Source organism: Telmatherina bonti (assembly GCF_933228915.1).
Source record: "Telmatherina bonti genome assembly, chromosome: 20".
Classification (NCBI taxonomy): Eukaryota; Metazoa; Chordata; class Actinopteri; order Atheriniformes; family Telmatherinidae; genus Telmatherina; species Telmatherina bonti.
Genome location: NC_136618.1, coordinates 33,167,005 through 33,186,997, shown reverse-complemented (window position 1 = coordinate 33,186,997; position 19,993 = coordinate 33,167,005). Strand labels below are relative to the sequence as shown.

General features: G+C 46.8%; 1 protein-coding gene across 1 annotated transcript in view; it reads right to left on the bottom strand.

The window, feature by feature from the left end:
* Positions 1 to 2,396: 2,396 nt before the first annotated feature.
* Positions 2,397 to 19,993, bottom strand: part of lama1 (laminin, alpha 1) — a gene marked incomplete at both ends in the record, with an annotated part of 58,195 nt that continues 40,598 nt past the window's right edge. The window contains 25 exon segments of the mRNA XM_079260008.1: positions 2,397 to 2,554; positions 2,915 to 3,128; positions 3,570 to 3,703; positions 6,810 to 6,963; positions 7,520 to 7,669; positions 7,788 to 7,977; positions 8,068 to 8,174; positions 8,258 to 8,441; positions 8,518 to 8,712; positions 8,790 to 8,941; positions 9,080 to 9,232; positions 9,686 to 9,800; positions 9,879 to 10,020; positions 13,687 to 13,831; positions 13,900 to 14,050; positions 14,169 to 14,293; positions 14,404 to 14,557; positions 14,649 to 14,782; positions 15,052 to 15,195; positions 17,066 to 17,220; positions 17,297 to 17,479; positions 17,553 to 17,669; positions 19,402 to 19,504; positions 19,593 to 19,731; positions 19,826 to 19,986. Of these exon segments, the coding sequence (XP_079116134.1) occupies positions 2,397 to 2,554; positions 2,915 to 3,128; positions 3,570 to 3,703; positions 6,810 to 6,963; positions 7,520 to 7,669; positions 7,788 to 7,977; positions 8,068 to 8,174; positions 8,258 to 8,441; positions 8,518 to 8,712; positions 8,790 to 8,941; positions 9,080 to 9,232; positions 9,686 to 9,800; positions 9,879 to 10,020; positions 13,687 to 13,831; positions 13,900 to 14,050; positions 14,169 to 14,293; positions 14,404 to 14,557; positions 14,649 to 14,782; positions 15,052 to 15,195; positions 17,066 to 17,220; positions 17,297 to 17,479; positions 17,553 to 17,669; positions 19,402 to 19,504; positions 19,593 to 19,731; positions 19,826 to 19,986 (3,759 nt within the window).

Genomic DNA, 19,993 nt, shown 5'->3' with positions numbered 1-19,993 from the left:
TACCACTCACTCTCATCATCTTATATTTTCTAACACCCATGTCACTGTGGAATCAGTGGATCTTTTCCTCCGTCCTACCATCTGTCTTACATCTGGGTTTGCTTTGCAGGATTCCTGAGGCGTCTGGTGCATAAAGAAAGACAAAGTCCAGATTACAGAACCAGCAAAGACGCCGTTTGCATCAACACCGTGGATACTATGGGAACTGAAGATTTACACACACACACACATATGCATGTGCACTTATACACACATAACAACACATAAAAGCAGCACTTTTTCCACATGTTAGACTTTAAACATAGACAGATGGGACACAGACAGGTGAAAGAGAGACAAAAGGTGCTGCAACTACGTATTCCCTGAACAACAGATATAGAACAGAAGCAGTCAGGTTCTGTCCAGTATCTACGGGACCTGAGAGGTTTGGAGCCACAACAAACCGACTGCATCACAGTGTTGGTAACTCGGTTTACCTCGCTCGCCTCATGAGGAACAGGATCCGTTGTTCTGAATGTCTGGTTTAAATTATTTCCTCTCTGTATTGACTAGCACAGTAACTTGCTAAAGCTCAGTATTTACCCATGATACAACAGCAATGTGCCATTCTCTCATCTCACCATGAAGATCAAAATGATGATTGTACTTATTTGTCCACGAACACAAGGTTTCCTTTGCTATTTGCTGATTATTTAATTAATTAATTTATTTATATGTATTGTACTCCTTAATGACAGTTTCTACCCCTGGTGTCAAACGGACCCCTCCCTCTGGTCTCAGACCCATGGACCATATATGAAAGATGGATGGAGCCTCGGCGGTTAAAAGTGAAGCCGATGTAGAAGTGCATAAAACTGCAGTTCCCCCTTCATCCACTAGGGGCTCCAGAACAGAGCGAATCCCCATAGACTCCCATGTTAAAAAGACTAACTTCACAGCAGAAATAAACATGTTTACAGCCTGGTTAAAAAATCCATTTTAGGTTTAATAGGTCAGCTTTACCTTCATGACAACTGTGGGGGGAGTGAATTTTTTTCTAACTCGCTCGTTTAAAAGTAATTTAATCTCAAAGTTCGACATATTTAGGGGCGTGTCCTTTTGATTGACAGGTACCTGATCTCCCGCTTCAAGTAAGAAGAACGTAGAACAACCGCAGTTTTTAGCTGGTTAACAACATGACTTAGCTTCAGCCCGCTTACCTCCGTTAGCTGGTTAGCTCCTGTTATCTCTGGGTTAACTCTTAGCTCGGAGTTCACTAAAAGCTCGGAGTTCGCTCGATGTCAATCATCCACCATGACGCTCACAGCCCCCATCTCAGCTCCACCTCTTTGCCCATATTTGTATTTTCCGGGTGAGACGACACGCATGCCCCTGCCGAGATGGCGATGGTAGGAACCGCCCACCGAGCTTCAATTCAGTTCTTCAGAGACCTACGGGTGACGTCACGGAGGGTCCGCCCATCTCTTTATATACAGTCTATGGCTAAACCACAAACTGACCCCTCCCTTTGGTGACAGACCAAAAACTGACCCCTCCCACTAGTGAAAGACCACAAATTCACCCCTCCCTCTGTTGAAAGACCACGAGATGACCCCTCCCATTGGGGACAGACCACAAAATAAACCCTCCCACTGGTGTCGGACCACCAACTGACCCCTTCCTCTGGTGACAGACCACAAAATGACCCCTCCCACTGGTGTCGGACCACCAACTGACCCCTCCCTCTGGTGACAGACCACAAAATGACCCCTCCCACTGGTGTCGGACCACCAACTGACCCCTCCCTCTGGTGACAGACCACAAAATGACCCCTCCCACTGGTGTCGGACCACCAACTGACCCCTCCCTCTGGTGACAGACCACAAAATGACCCCTCCCACTGGTGTCAGACCACAAATGACCCCTCCCATTGAGGAACAGACCATAAATTGATCCCTCCCAAAAAATGATCACTCCCATTGGGGGACAGACCACAAATTGACCCCTCCTATTGGTGACGGACCACATAATGACACCTCCCATTGGTGACAGACCACATAATGACCCCTCCCATTGGTGACAAACCACATAATGACCCCTCCCTCTGTTGACAGACCACATAATGACCCCTCCCATTGGTGACAGACCACATAATGACCCCTCCATCATGTCGTGTTTTATTAATGATCACTCTGAATTTATCTTTACCTCTTCAAATCCAATAAAATGAATAAATGAGCACACTTTTCTGTTTTTAATGTTTTATTACAGGATGTTGATGTCCTCTTTTCACATTAAACGAAGATGATCATGTTACGTCTTCAGATGAGACACAATGCAAACAAGGAAACAGTCAGCAGGAATGTTTATTATCCATCCATACTGATCCATGAAACATTTCTGCACCTGACACAGCATTAGTAGACAGCTGGGCATGAATGAGGAGTGATGCCCGACAGGAAGTGGGCGGAGCTGAGGTCCAGCGTGTTGATGAGGTGAGACTTAAGAAGCTGCAGGTTTCTCAGACAGCCTCTGAACCTGGAGCTGATCGACAGGCAGTTCTGTTTGACTCCAGCTGCAGTAGAGAGACACTCAGGTTAGAACTTCCAACACCTTCCAGTATTCCAGTAGACTAATATACTGAAGCAAGCAGCCACTTGTGTTGTCATTGTTACAAAAATCACAACAAAATCATGTTAGAAGATTACAACTACAGAGCATATGGAGTAAAGTGCAAAGAAGAAGAAAAACAAATAAATGAGAATGCTTCTAACGTGTGATCCCCTCTTTCTGAGGGGAGATCACACTGATCAGTCAATCAAGTTATTGACGAACAGGTACTGGCTGAGCGTCTAAAGTCCAGTCTGACAAGAGGATTCTTCGACTGGTCGGACTTATCATCTGAAAAGAAAGATTGAAAAACTGTAGCTCTCACCTGGATATCCTCCCAGGTAGATGGGGTTGTTGGTCTCAGCAGAGGTGGATTGTGGGTAAGGGTTTGAAGTGGTGAATTTCTGTCCATCTACACTTAGAGTCAGGACATGTTTGGTTTTTCTGGCCAGCAGGTGGTGCCACCGTCCATCACACAGCATCTGACCAGTCGACTTCACCGACACTCGGCCTGCTCCGTTGTTTACGTTAAATACCACCTGAAGAGGTAAACATGACATGAAAGACAGTCGGACTCACCTGCTGCTCATTCAGGTGAAACAGCCGTTGCAGCAGGTGTCGGTTTATGATTCCACCTCCGACCAGCTGATTACAGGTTGGGGTTACCTCTTTTTGAGCTTCACAGTAGCCGGGGAATGTAACCAGGTTACTAGTTACAGGTAACTAGCAAGACATTTTGATTGGTTTGTTTGCTCTGCGTTTCCAGTAGCGTCAGGACTGTTGAGCTGCAGCATGGCAGATGCCAGCCGTCGCATGACTTTAGGTTACAAAGCACAAAATCTGCCTAAAGCCAGACATTCAGTCATAAATACAACATTTTTACGTTTCTTTTTATGTTCCAAAGTAAAAATACTTTACCAGTAACTAGTTACTCTGTGGAGGCTGGAATCTACTCTGAAACGTGGGGCGAACCAGTTTACCTGTCCATCAACCATCTCCAGTCCAATGGCATCAACCTTCGCACTGCTGATTCCCAGGAAGACTCCGTCTGATTGGCTGGTTCGGAACTCCAGAGACACCGACACGTCAGAGCCGACTTTGTACCCATTGTGCACTGCACACACGTCAGACATGACAGCAAGAACATTTCAGACATTAAAGACATAATGATGACGTGTCTACTGGGACGAATGTGGGTCAGTCTGACTCTGAAGGAGCTGCTCAGTAAAACTTCTGATTCTGGACACACTGCTTTCACAAGCTGCCCATTCGTTGCTGAAAATTTTGAGTGTTTTGGAGACACATTTTCTTCAACACCAAAGTCCAAATGAAGACACGTCTACTTTGAACATAACTGACAGAATCGTGTGGACAAACCTGCTTTTCTCTGAGGCCAAATCTGTCTCAACACTCGGAAGTGCACACTTTCCGTTTCACAAATGCACATGCTCTGATTCACAAAAATAATTTGAGGTACACTTGTAATATATATTCACAGATTATATTATTATATTGCTCAACGTGAATTTACAACCTGCTTCTCATTTGTGAACATCTCTGCATTTGTGAGAGAAATCTGTGGATTTTGAGACTCATCCAACGTCGCAGGTCAACGAATGTCACCAGTGGTTGATTAATCTGTTAATCAAATTTATGCGGACAAATCCCTGTAAAACTACTGTTTTTTGTTGTAGGCCTAAACAAAGCTGCCGCTGCAAACCAGTTAGAGGTGGAATTTGTTGTTGGTCAGTGGTGTTGGCTGTTTTACAGCAGCCTTTGACAAAATGGCAACTTTGGTGCTGGAGATATGGCAGCTGCTGCGGCATTTACTGGAACAGGACCGGCACTTGCCGGTACAGGATTGGCACTTGCCGGTACAGGATCGGCACATGGCAGTACAGGATCGGCACATGATGGTACAGGATCGGCACATGGCGCTACCAGGATCGGCACATGGCAGTACAGGATCGGCACATGATGGTACAGGATCGGCACATGGCACTACCAGGATCGGCACATGATGGTACAGGATTGGCACTTGCCGGTACAGGATCGGCACATGGCGCTACAGGATCGGCACATGGCGGTACAGGATCGGCACATGGCGGTACAGGATCGGCACATGACGCTACAGGATCGGCACATGGCGGTACAGGATCGGCACATGGCGGTACAGGATCGGCACATGGCGGTCCAGGATCGGCACATGGCGGTACAGGATCGGCACATGGCGGTCCAGGATCGGCACTTGCCGGTCCAGGATCGGCACATGGCGCTACAGGATCGGCACGTGGCGGTACAGGATTGGCACATGGCGGTACAGGATCGGCACATGACGCTACAGGATCGGCACATGGCGGTACAGGATCGGCACTTGCCGGTACAGGATCGGCACATGGCGCTACAGGATCGGCACATGGCGCTACAGGATCGACACTTGCCGGTACAGGATCGGCACATGGCGCTACAGGATCGGCACATGACGGTACAGGATCGGCACTTGCCGGTACAGGATCGGCACATGGCGCTACAGGATCGGCACATGGCGCTACAGGATCGACACATGACAGTACAGGATCGGCACTTGCCGGTACAGGATCGGCACTTGCCGGTACAGGATCGGCACATGGTGCTACAGGATCGGCACATGGCGCTACAGGATCGGCACTTGCCGGTACAGGATCGGCACATGACGGTACAGGATCGACACATGACGGTACAGGATCGGCACTTGCCGGTACAGGATCGGCACTTGCCGGTACAGGATCGGCACATGACGCTACAGGATCGACACATGACGGTACAGGATCGGCACTTGCCGGTACAGGATCGACACATGACGGTACAGGATTGGCACATGTCATTTACAGTTTTTGGATCTCGGCATCTCTCAATAGCAGTAGCTCTGCAACTGGTTTAAAAGTGTGGAGAAAATGTAAGGAGCCGTACGATTGGCTGAACGCAAACACACCTGGTTAACTGATTAATCTTTTAATCAGAGTTGTAAATTTGATTGACAGATTAATCAACCAATGGTGACATTTTTTTGACCTGTAACGTTGGGTGAGTCTCAAAATCCACCGTACAGATTTCTCTCACAAATGCAGAGATGTTCATAAATGAGCAGGTTGTAAATGCACATTCAGCTATTTGTGTTATCTGTGAATATAAATTACAAGGGTACCTCAAATATATTTTTGTGAACCTGAGTGTGTGCGTTTTCAAGTATTGAGACGGAACTGGCCTCATAGTTTTCGAGTCTGTTTTGACCACAATGCTCCATCAGCCATGTTAGAAACCTCTTCGTGTACCAACAACACTGAGGATCAGACTTGAGGAGCAGGAATTAGTTTTCTATGTTGGGGTTGTGCTGGACTCCAACCAAATGTTTCTTCCTGTTAAAGGACGTGTAAACTTGAAATGGGCCATCAGGTGGTTCATTTCATCTAAAAGACGACATAAAATATGGCTGGATAGCAACCAGGATGGAGATAATGTTTTTAATTGTTGGCATATATGTTTTTTCAGTAGCATTCTTTGACAGACTGTTTTGTCAGCCCTCCCAGTAGATGCACTCTGAACCCTGAAGCTCTTTCAGGCTGGTTTTAAACAAACCAATGCTGCTGTTTCACAGTAAAGATTATTTTTATTGGATTGTACACAATGTGGTTCCGTTGTTATTTTGTCTGTATATTTACGTGCTGTTTTTATCGGACTATTTACGTCAGTATAACGTGTGTTTTTTCCACTCAAATGGACGAGATAATCAACCCCGACGACACAAAGGTTTCCACATCCAAAGTACTCCTGGACAACATCGTTGTCGTACTAAACTTATGACCTGACAGAGATTGTTGACCTCTTCAGAGTAAACATCATCCACAGATTCTTCAGACCAGTTTTAGCCCATCTGACCCCCTCAGTGGCTAAATATTGTTACAGATGGTGAAAGCTCGCACTGCAGCCTCCTGCCAACCTTCCTCCCCGGCTATCTGACGAATTCTACGTCCCTGCACGCTGACTTTAGCTCAGCTGTGTCGACATCAGCTTACAGGTTTCTGACAGAGCATTTAGTGTAAACAATGGTTTATTGTCGTGTTTCTACTGTTATTTAGTTGTAAGTACAACGTTCCTTCAGTAAAATGCTTCTTTTGCTGAACTGAGAGCTGCAGAAACTCTCACGTTGCAGAACATCACAGTTTGTCTTCATTGTCACTCACTCAGTTCAGCGTATCCACTGCCATTAAAATAACTTCCTGCCTGGTCCTTGGTGAAACACGAAGTTACATCATGCTGAGAGACGGGCTTGGACAGATCCAACAAGGCACCGTTCAGAGTCACAGATCGGACACAACCTGGGAAACTGCTGCTGACCTGAGACACAGACAGATGAGAGACATTAAGTTTTAACTAGTTCCAACATCATATCTAAACCCTGTCTGGTGTATAAATATCGACATAAAAATCTCATGCTAGTAGTAAAACCCGAACCTCATCAAGCCACATTTTATTCCCAGTAGAAGATAAACAACATATGAATGATGAAACTGAGATAGTTTATTTATTTTGATGGTAAATATAAGCTGATTGTGAATCTAATGCAGCAACAAGTCTGTAAAAAGCAACAAAAACAACTGGGTGAGTCTCAACAACTAATCAGGTTAATCATCAGCAGGTCAGCAACATGACTGGGTAGAAAGGAGACAGAGTCTCTCAGATGGACAGAACTTCGCCAATCTGAGCCCAACTGGATCTGAAAATTGTGGAACGATTTCATAAAAATGTCCCTCAGATTTTGAGGATCTCACCAAACACATGCTAAACCATCCTGGAGCTGCTTTTTACAGATGTGTTGCTGCGTCAGTCACATTATATAAACATGTTCAGGTTATTTTATGTTCATGTGTTACAAACTGATGAGAAGTCATACATTTATCCTCCTCGTCGTCGCGCCATGAGGAAGACCTCCCAGGTAAAATCTGCTGTCAACATCCAGCTGGTTTCCTTTGACTGAAACAGACTGTGGATGTGCGTCATCGACAGACATGGAGACCAACCGCCGGCTCACCTCTGCACCGACCTGAGACAATCCAACATCACAGTGTTCAATCTGAACATTCAATCAGGAAAACCTCTCAACAAAACAGCCATTAGTTAGTTAGTTTGTTTGTTTGGGGCAACGGATGTGACTAACTCACCGTGTGCCACTCGCCATCATTAACAGCAATAGATGAGGTGATGGAGGCCGGGCCTTTCCCCAGGTCAGCAGACAGCTGGACCCTGCCCCCCCTCAGAGAGAGGACGATGAAGTCCATCTGTTTGGAGTCAGACAGGAGCATCATCAAGCCGTCTAGACCGCGGCTTCGAACCGACAGCCTCACTGACACGCTGAAACGCCAGACATACAGCAGAGATGCAGAATGAGACGTTGTCTTGTCAAAGAATGACTGCATCCACACCGTTGTCATGGAGACGCACCTCTTTCGAACTGTGGCGGGGTTAACAGTGAAGGTCATGTGACTGTGTCTGGACAAACCAAACTGAGTGGCGGGCAGCAGAAAGGTTGGCTCTTCCTCTGACACACACTGAACCACAAACAGATCCATCACCAATAATCAATGAGAATAATCAGTTCAATAATCAGTCGCTATGGGAACATGCTTATTACCATGAGAGCCTGAGGCGTAAGGGCACTCAGGTGTGTGGGTGGAGCTAAAGGCAGGTGTGTGGGGTCAGGTGTTGGTTCTACATCCTGGTCTTCAGGAAGCACTGCGCCGGTGGTCTGCTTTTCTAAAAGACAGCTGTCAAACTCCGCCCCTTCGTACCTGACAGCTCCTGATAGGCTGACAAGCCTGGAGAGAGCCATAAGTTAAACCAATCAACCAATCAGGAGTAAGATGCAGCGACCAGTGCGTGAGTTGGACCTACACTCCGCCCATCGCCAGGTGTTGGATGCAGCCTCGGAACGACCTGGAAGAATCCCACAGTCTGACGGGGAGGCGGAGCTTCGTATCTGGTGGCAGTCCACCAATAAAGACGGAGGATGGAGACAAACGATGAAATCCGCCCGGTAACAACGACACGGCCTTCAGGTGTTCATCATCCACCTGCATGGACAGAAACCTGCGAGCCAAAAGGTGGGCTGGCTGTGTTAACCAGGAACATCAGGTGAGATTAGTGGTTTCTATGGAAACACTTACTTCCTGTTGATGGTAATAATCACTGAGTGCTTTGTTCCATCACTGAAAGATCCTCCATCGGGTTTCATCACCAAGACACTGCGTGTGGCTCCTCCTACATCCCCGAGCTCCGCCTCTACAGCACCTGAGACCAGGTGAACGGAGAGAAAGTGCTGCACACGCACACACACACACACACACACACACACACACACACACACAGAGTTACTTCTGATTGACAGCGGTTTCTGGTCAAAGTGGAGAAATTCAGGATCGCGTCAGGTGTGTCATGTGACCCCTACCTTTCTCACCTGTCTGTGTGCTCGTTCGTCACCGATGGCAACTAGCAGCACTCCTGATTGGTTGTTTGAGGAAAATGAGAAGAGAAGCTCTGTGTCTTGACCGAAGGATGGCGGAGTGATCTGAACGAAGCCTCCAGCGAGGAACGACACGCTTCGGACCGGCTGGTTGGAGAAAATTCAGTTTTGACTCAGTAACATCATCTTTAACCTGGTTAACACTGGTATAACCTGGCTTAACCAGGAAAACCACCATTGATATGCTGAACAATGTTTTACCAAAGTTTATTCTGGTAAAACTGAAATCATCGTCTTTAACTTGGTTAACAAGTTAGATCTGGTTTAAATCAGATAGAACTGAGATCACCATCTTTCATCGTGTCAACAATGGTTTAACCAGCACAGCCGTATTTAACCTGGTCAACAACAGTTAAACCTGGTTTAAACCTGCTTTGGCCCTGGTTAAACCTGGACTTTCACGTCAACACACATGACTTGTTCTTTCATGACGTCCACGTCAGGAAAGGTCTGATATTTCTGTGGGATCCATGAATATAATCGTATAAAAGGCAAACGTATTGATCTGTCAGAACACACATCCATTACGGTGAACGTTACCTTCAGAACACACCCTTTCCGAACTCCATAAGCATCTCTCAGCAGGTCAAAGTTGGACCGAGCAATCTCCAAGTTCTTTATACAACCAACATATGACCTGGACACCACCTGGCGCCTAGCAACAAGAAAGATAGACACACAGGTAAGGACAAAGACCACAACCCCGTCCTCTTGTCATTTTCACCTGTAATACCTGACTGGTCTGGAAGAAGGAAGTCCTCCAATGTAGATTGGGTCCAGGTCAGAACGGTTCAGGTCCGAGGATGTTCCTGGAGCCTCCGCCTCCAGAACCTCCTTTTCTGATGACTGGTCGGTTGCAACGATGGACAGGTAACCTGGAGACACAGCAGGAACTCAGCAAGAGTCATGACAACTGCTGGTATCATCAGTGTCATCAAAACCTGAAAGATATACTTCCTGAATACCGCATAGTATTGGTAATACTGAATACTGCAGTCGTAGTAGTATTCTCCATCCATTCATCCATTTTCTATACTGCTTCATTTTCTATACTTCTATACTGAGTCCAGTTCAGGGTCACAGTGGATCTGGAAGCTACAATAATACAATACAATACAATAATAAACAAGCAAGAGGAGAGTCCACCCTGGACAAGTCTCCTGTCCATCACAGGAAACAAGTATTACCACTAACGAATACTGCAGTCAACGTAGTATCAATACTACTGAATAGTGCAGTCAACGCAGTATCAATACTACTGAATACTGCAGTCAACGTAGTATCAATACTACTGAATACCGCAGTCAGCGTAGTATCATTACTACTGAATACTACAGTCAGAGTAGTATCATCCATCCATCCATCCATCTTCTGCCGCTTATCCGGGGTCGGGTCGCGGGGGCAGCAGCCTAAGCAGGGAAGCCCAGACTTCCCTCTCCCCAGCCACATTTGCCAACTCTGCGGGGGGGATCCCGAGGCGTTCCCAGGCCAGCCGAGAGATGTAATCCCTCCAGTGGGTCCTGGGTCTTCCCCGGGGTCTCCTCCCAGAGGGACGTGCCTGGAACACCTCACCAGGGAGGTCCAGGAGGCATCCTGACCAGATGCCCGAGCCACCTCAACTGGTTCCTCTCGATGCGGAGGAGCAGCGGCTCTACTCTGAGCCCCCCCCCGGAGGACCGAGCTCCTCACCCTATCTCTAAGGGAGAGCCCGGCCACCCTGCGGAGGAAACTCATTTCAACCGCCTGTATACGAGATCTCGTTCTTTTGGTCACGACCCACAGCTCATGACCATAGGTGAGGGTAGGAACGTAGATCGACTGGTAAATCGAAAGCTTCACCTTCTGGCTCAGCTCCTTCTTCACCACGACAGACCGGCGCAGAGTCCGCATTACTGCAGACGCCGCACCGATCCGTCTGTCGATCTCGCGCTCCATCCTTCCCTCACTCGTGAACAAGACCCCGAGATATTTAAACTCCTCCACTTGAGGCAGGACCTGACTCCCGACCCGGAGAGGACAATCCACCCTATTCCGGCTGAGGACCATGGTCTCAGATTTTGAGGTGCTGATTCTCATCCCAGCCGCTTCACACTCGGTCGCGAATCGCTCAAGCGAGAGCTTGAGATCACGACCAGATGAAGCCAACAGGACCACGTCATCCGCAAAAAGCAGGGACCCAATCCTGAGGCCACCAAGTCGGATCTCCTCAACACCTCGGCTGCACCTAGAAATTCTGTCCTTATAAGTTATGAACAGAATCGGTGATAAAGGGCAGCCTTGGCGGAGTCCAACCCTCACCGGAAACGAATCGACTTACTACCGGCAATGCGAACCAAGCTCTGACACCTGTCGTACAGGGACCGGAGAGTAGTATCAATACTACTGAATACTGCAGTCAACGTACTATCAATACTACTGAATACCGCAGTCAGAGTAATATCAATACTACTGAATACTGCAGTCAGCGTAGTATCAATACTACTGAATACTGCAGTCAGCGTAGTATCATTACTACTGAATACTGCAGTCAGAGTAGTATCAATACTACTGAATGCTGCAGTCATAGTAGTATCAATACTACTGAACACTGCAGTCATAGTAGTATCAATACTACTGAATACTGCAGTCATAGTAGTATCAATACTACTGAACACTGCAGTCAGAGTAGTATCAATACTACTGAATACTGCAGTCAGCGTAGTATCAATACTACTGAATACTGCAGTCAGCGTAGTATCATTACTACTGAATACTGCAGTCAGCGTAGTATCATTACTACTGAATACTGCAGTCAGAGTAGTATCAATACTACTGAACACTGCAGTCAGAGTAGTATCAATACTACTGAATACTGCAGTCAGCGTAGTATCAATACTACTGGCCACCAAGCAGACCAGACACGTCCATGATCCACAGCTTTCCTGTCAAACCTCCACTCTGTCCCTCTGCAGCTCAGTCCCGGATATGAAGACAGACTCACCTTCATCCACATCTCCAGAGATGTCCCCCGTCTCCACCTCTAGCCTGTCTGTCTCCTGACATGTCCTCTGTCTCCACCTCTAGCCTGTCTGTCTCCTGACATGTCCTCTGTCTCCACCTCTAGCCTGTCTGTCTCCAGAGACGTCCTCTGTCTCCACCTCTAGCCTGTCTGTCTCCAGAGACGTCCTCTGTCTCCACCTCTAGCCTGTCTGTCTCCTGACATGTCCTCTGTCTCCACCTCTAGCCTGTCTGTCTCCAGAGACGTCCTCTGTCTCCACCTCTAGCCTGTCTGTCTCCAGAGACGTCCTCTGTCTCCACCTCTAGCCTGTCTGTCTCCTGACATGTCCTCTGTCTCCACCTCTAGCCTGTCTGTCTCCTGACATGTCCTCTGTCCCCACCTCTAGCCTGTCTGTCTCCTGACATGTCCTCTGTCTCCACCTCTAGCCTGTCTGTCTCCTGACATGTCCTCCGTCTCCACCTCTAGCCTGTCTGTCTCCAGAGACGTCCTCTGTCTCCACCTCTAGCCTGTCTGTCTCCTGACATGTCCTCTGTCTCCACCTCTAGCCTGTCTGTCTCCTGACATGTCCTCTGTCTCCACCTCTAGCCTGTCTGTCTCCTGAATTTGGATGAAGAAGCAACCGGAAAAACTGAACCAGAACAAGGTGCAGATCCAGAGGATCAGCTTCAGGGTTCTTAAAACCTGCTCAGAATCCACTTTGTCACCAAACTGAGTCAAAAGAGTTCCCGTTGAAACCACTGGTCTTGTTCCAGGACCTAAACAATCCCAACCATTACAGACCAGTTCTCCTAATGTCTCACATCATGAAAGTCCTGCAGAGACTTGATGAAGTAACACCTCAGTCAACATGTGAACACTTTCAGGACACATTACACTCTGCTCATCATCATGTTCTGTTTGAAGACATCATCATGTACCTGCTTCATCTGGACCAATCAGGAAGCACTTTGAGCATCCTGTTCATTTCTCATCGTGTTCTGTTATGTGAGAAGATCCATAACTTCCAGGTGGAACCTCCACACACACCTGGATTTATGGCTAGCTAACAAACAGACTGAAAGGTTGTGTGTCAGCAGAACTGGTGCACCACAAGGAACTGTCCTCTCACCACTTCTCTTCACACTGGTCCCCTCAGACTTCCTGTACAAGTCTGAGTCCTGTCATCTGCTGAAATACTCTGATTACTCTGCAGCTGTGGGAGTATCAGTACAGAGAGCTGGTCAGTCGGTTTGTCAGACGCTGCAGAAACAAACACCTCGTCTTAAAGACAAACAAGCTGTCGACTTCAGGAGGAAGAGGAGTAAACAAAACACTGTTTACATGCTGGAGAAGAGGTGTAGGAGGAAAACAAGGACCTCAGAGTTCAGCTGGACAACAGGTAAACTTACTAGTTACTTAACTAACCCTGAAGAAGTTAAACATGTGAAGTTTTTTCTTACAGCTGAGTTTGAACCTGACGGAAAGCTGAAGTCCAGACGAGTCGGTCGTCGGTCAGCTGATTTTAGAAACCAGAAGACAGGACGTGTCTCCCTTCTTGTCATACCTTTCCGTTTGTTCCTCTGCAGCGTGATCTTGTACCACATCCCTGTATTGTACTTCCTGTTTGACGTCTGCACCAGGACACCCGAGCCGAGGTCAAAGGTCAGACGGACACGCCCCTCTAACAGCTCCAGAGACAAGAAGTCCCTCTGCAGGAGACAGAGAAGGACGTCAGGTGTGTGTCTGTCCACCTGGAAGCTGAGTGAGTATGTCTTACGGTGTTGTTGGAGGCCAGGTACAGCAGCAGTCCACCTGGAGACAGAGTTTTAAACAGCAGCACCACAGACGTGGTCGTCGTTCGCAGAGACTTCTGGACCACCGAGAAGCCAGAACCGTCAAAGTAGAAGGACGTCTCCTCAGCCTGAGGACTGCGGGACAGAAAACAAATTGTGTTACACCAGTATGTGTGTGTGTGTGTGTGTGTGTGTGTGTGTGTGTGTGTGTGTGTGTGTGTGTGTGTGATCCACCTGTCACACCAACGTTTACCTGCTGAAGCAGCCTCCACACCTGCCCTCTCGGCGGCTGTAGTTCCACAGACCGATGTTCCTCTCGTTCAGAGAAGCTTCACCGAGGCAGCCGTGGAAGGACGTGGAGCGCAGCTCTGTGGAGAGCTGACGTCACATGATGTTACCGCCTGCTCACACACACCTACTTACACACACACCTGCTCACACACAGCTGCTCACACACACACACACACACACCTGTACATGTGTGTTACCTGGGTCTGAGCGGCCACTCCTCCAACACTGATGATGGTGTTTCTGTCAATGTCTAAAACTCTTGATGAACCTGGCGATGATCCTGTTACCGAGGGCAACGGAGCACGCTCAGACTCCAGCTGATGGACCGACAGCGTGCCATGAGCGCCAAACCTGACATGATGACATCATCGAATGATGTAATGAGTATTTTCTGAGGTTTAGTCATGTGAGCAGTTTTTATCATGTGGTTGTGTGTTTTTACCGTGTTGCATTGATTCTGGTCCATTTGTTGTTGGTGATGTCCATTCCAGGAGCCTCCAGCCTCACGCTGCCTGAACCCACGTTCCACAGCAGCGAAACCTTCCCATCATGCATCTCTACAGCCAGGAAGTCAGCCTGGAACAAAGAATGTTGCCAATGGACTTTAGCCATGTTAAACAGAATGGCTGTCTGAGGTTAAAGGTCATTTTATATCTTCAAGGAGAAATTAGTCTCAGATCAACATAAAATATCATCCATACAGGACCAGGACCTGTTTGTTCCTGTTTCAGCCGAACAAACCAACCCAGCGGTTCATGAGGACCAGGTCCACCTGTGTGCACTGAAGCCAAGTTCTGTTCATTCGTCCTGCTTCTACATCCGGATGAGCAGAGAGGCGTGTTTACCGTGGTGTTGCTGCCCAGGTAGAACAGCAGGTTGTCTGGCCGGGTGGTCTTCAGGGTCAGACTCAGGGTGTTGAAGTTACTGGACTGAACCTGAGGTCTGTAAGAGCGTACACAGTCTCCATCCGCCTGGACCGCCACCTTAATCTGTTGACACCATCATCATCATCATCATCAACAACAAAATATCCTGATTTTATCTGTAAAAAGGTAGAAATTTCACATTTTTTACTGGTTTCCACCATATTTAACTTTTTTTCTTGGAACTGGAAATTCTTCTGTTTTAACAACTCTATTATGCAACCTTGTGACCACCAGGAGGCGCCAACAGGCAGGAGTCAACAGGGTGGTGCGGGCACTTTTAACGCTCTCTTGTGAATGGTGTCGTCCGTTTTAAACGTTGTCATACGTCGCCACCATCATGCTGCCATGTGTCTTTTATTTTGACATAGTCTTTGAGTCAGTTCATCCACCGGCGGGCAGTGCTGAGTTCAGAGTTCACTTCCACGTCTTGACCGTGTCAAAACGTGGAAGTATTTGGTGGTTTCATCTTCTTCCTGTTTCTTTTCTTCTTCTCTGGTTGGCTGGTTGCATATCAGCGACACAAGCCAACACTGCCCCCGGTGGTGTTGCTCTGTTTGCAGCTGGTGGAGCTTCTTGAAAAAGAACCAAACTACTCGCGTACGCAGGAGATCAAACCGCCCATCTGCATTAATGGGATCTAAACCACATGTAGACTTAGGAAGGACGTGGAAGATGTTTGCATCACATTGCCGGTCCTCAGGACCCCCTACCCTGCATGTTCTATAAGCAACCCTACTTGAACACACCTGAATGAAAGAAAGTCTCGTTAACAGGCTGCAAAGAACTGGATGAGGAAGTTCAGTAATTTGATTCAGGTGGTTTGGAGGAGGATCATGTCTGAAACATGTAGGACAGGAGGCCTGAGGACCGGAAGGAGAAACATTGTCCCCATGAAACATCTTGAGGGTCGTGGTCGGACCACACTTTTGCTTTTAGACTTCTCGTTTAAACCATCAACTAACTAGCTGATGTCAGAAACTCCTGAATGATATTAAAACGCATATCAACTTGTCATGGAGATGATTTTAGATTTTTTAACAGATTTCTTAGAGAGACCAGCGTAACGCCAGAATGTCTGGAAACGTCTCATCCTTAAATGTGGATGTTGTGACTGACGACAACCATGTGGCGGTGATGGAGGACTTAACTATTATGGTTAACTGGTGTAATGAAGCATCTATGTACAAAACTAAAGACAAGCTTCTTGCTTTTAGGATGTCTTCTTCTCCATTACAGAACAGAACTAATGGTGTTTTCAGAGCCGGTGAAACAATACAGATACCTTGTCATGGTTTTAGGTAATAAACTGAAATAGTGACAGACGAGGAAGACATCGACTCCTTCACTCGCCGGTTTTTCATTTGGACAGAAAAAAGGTTTTTTCATGTCTTTTATTAGCAAGTTTTTAAGTGTGAGGAGGGACGCCAGAGGCATTGTGGGAAACCAGAGCCGTTGTCTGCATAAAGACTTTAAACTGCTTCCGCCAGGCTGGAGATGAAGAACTACAAGACTTAGGAAACTAGAGAACTCCTCGGCTGTACGAGCATTGTTCCATACCTCCATGTGATCTGATTGATTGATCTTATTGGTTGATCATGTTTTACGTTGTGTTTTGTTCCTTTTTAGTGTTTTTGTGGATAACTGGCGGTCTTGCCTTTCTCTGTTGTATTTAATGAGTGTTTTTTAGTGGGATTCTTTGTGATGTTTTATGGGACATGTTGGGAGTGTGTGAGTGGATTTAATTGTCGGATGTATCCTGTCTCTCATTAAAGTTTCCCATTCGGGACAATAAACATATTGTTTTCGTGAAATAATTTCTGGTGATCAGGATGATGATTTAGAATTAATAAATTAAAAACATTTTGGGTGTGTTTAGGATATTGATCTCTGATCGACCAGTGTGTATCAGCTTGTGTTTTGGGGTGTTGTGTACCGATGCTGCCTGTCTTCGGGCCTGATCGATCAACTCTCTGATGTCCGATAAGTTCTTGCTCAGCATGTCTCGCAGCATGCTTAAAGGCTGTATCTTCTCCATCAGTCGCTGGGCACGATGCTCCGCCTCCTCCAGCTTCCGCGCCGCCTCATTGGCTGAACACACAGGAACAGGAAGTATCAGTACTCCATTGATCTTTTTAATGTTTTTTTTAACTTGTTGTCAACAAACCTGCGGTGTGTGTGTGCATCATCAGGCCATTGGTCTCTCTCACTGTGTTGTTGACATTTTCCACCACAGAAGAAGAGTCGTGCAGCTGGTCTCTGAGTTTCTGCAGGCGCTGCAGTGCCCCCCGTAGGCCAGAGTGTGCTGCTGCAGCGTTAACCTGAACCTGTTGCTCCATCACAGACGAGCCTGACATGTAAAGTAAAAATATGTCAACATGTCTATCAATCAGATCAGTGTTCATAAGCATCAGCTGTCTCACCGCGAGGGAGGCTCAGAAGCTCTTTGATTGGCTGACGAAGGAGGAAGCTGGAGTTACGGATGCTATCTCTCACCATTTGCAGCCTGCTGGTTGCTATGGAAACGTTGAGCTGCAGATCTGAAAGAGAAAACAAGCTGATGGATGTAAATGTTTTTCAGACAAATGACAGAAAAAGTCATGTTGAAATAAGACCAAAGGATCTGAAAGATTTTGTTTATTTCAGGACATTTACGGGTTTTTCAGAGCTTCTCACGACTGACATTTAACATTTATTTGTAATTTAAAATGTTCAACAGACTCTTTATCTAAACATCCAAACAATCCTGAAGTCCAGTCAGAAACTCCAACGTCAGGATTATTCATTTAACCTTTATTTAAACTAGGAAGTCCCGTTTGATGGCCGTCTGTTTTAAAGGGAAAAACCTGCACGGTAAGATACGCTGCTGCGTAGAAAACACAGTACAGAAGATCACAGATTGCATAAAACCATCTTCTGGGCAGCACTGACACACTTCTAGTGAAGCAACACTGGTAAAGTTACTAAGTTCCAGAAAGCATCATGAATATGGTCTCTTTTGCATTGAGAAGTAGAAAATCCATGTGAGACGTAGACCTCCACCAATCAGATCATTTTCGTACACATCAGGTTTCCAGCTGAAGTTCTGCTCCTACATCCATCTTATCTGGATCCACTGTCAGATTCCAAAACCATTGATAATGAATCCACAGTGTCTCGGCTACATTGTGGTTTGTTTCTCTTGCAGAGATAAAAAGTTGTTCCTGTTCTGGATGGTAGTATCTAGATTGTTGCTGGGATCCACATCTATCTTTGATATCTTGGAACACCTGTTGGGAACTTCTCCTGGATTTTCTCACCATCTATTGTGGAGTTATATGCAGATATGCTGAACATGGTCTGATCTCACTATGAGGAAGATTCCTTCACAACATTCCTGATTCAGATTCTGATCCAGATCACTCCCAGCATTTAATGAAGTCTTAGTTGGACCAAAACCCGTTCTCAGAAACCCATCATGAAAATCCTTTCAGGACTTTTGCCATAAAGTTGCTGACAGACAGACAGACAGACAGACAGACACTGGCAAAAACATGACCTCCGCCACCTCAATGCCAGAGGAACCGAAATTTAGATAAAACACAGAAAAACCTGCATCTTCTTAAATTTATCTTTGTATAAATCTATAAATGATCAGCAGTCATTGTAGGCGGTGAGCAGCTTTGTGCAGTATGAGTTAATAACATTCCTAATATCATTTATAATAATGGAAAATCAGACGGGGGCAGAAACAGAGCCTTGTGGGACTCCATCAGAAATCTTCAAAGCCTTTGATTTCGTCCATCTTCATAAGTTCTTTCAGCAAGGTCGGGGTTAAACCAGCATCCAGATCCACAGCTTCCAGTCTAACCGCAGGTTCCAAACCAAAGACCTTCATATCCACCGACTACATCATGCGGTGCACATGTAGCTGATGCTGCGCGGCAATGGCCGTCCCTGAATTCAGATTGTTTCATTCGATCGATTAGATTCTCAGCTGAGACTTTACTAAAGACTTCAGGATCTTGGCTGATAATCTGGAAATCAGGCAAAACCCCTTGGAATCTGAGGGATCCCTGCTCCTCAGAATCGGTAGATCACCTACAGCTTTCAGATTTCGGGTCCTAGAGGTTATCTCTGAAGAGATGAGTCTGCAGGGATCGACGCCTTGGTTCTGATCTACAGTCATGAAACCAATCAGACGACATGTTGGAACCAGAAGGTCCGACAAGACATTGTTCATCTCTAAACCGTTTAGTTTTTATCCAGATAGGAACAAACACTTTTTCATACCTTCAGACCTCTTTGTAATCTGCCAACTTTCCTCCAAAACGGCTGAAGAGGCATTCTTCTTGGCCCCGCCTATCTCTGAGAGTGTCTGGTCTGATTGGACCGTCTGAAAAACACATGTTGCATCAACGCATCGTTTATCTGGACGGACAGGTGAGATCCTACACAGCTGCGAACAGGTCAGTGTTCAGTACCGTGTTAAGGGCGAGGGAAGCGGAGAAAAGGGCGGCGGAGGCAACCTGCTGGGCGGAGTCAACGCCTTCTGTGATGTCATCACCAGTATGAGCCAACTGGCTGCAGTTCTGAGACTCGTTGCAGATGGACGACAGGGAGCTGAAGGAAGACAGATTCATTTTTAACTGTGAAACGTGTGTCCCCCCCCCCCCCCCCCCCCCCCCCCCCCCCCCCCACACACACACACAGTTACCTGTACATAGAGAGGGATTGACTTCTCAGCAGGTGGGCGTGGCTTTCTGCACTATAAACTCTGTCCAGAGCCTTTGTCCTATTCAGTCCAAGAACCAAAGCGTCCACATGTCTCCTGAGTGTCGTGCGCCACTGGTCCAACTGGACTGCCAACAGCTCCACCTGCTAA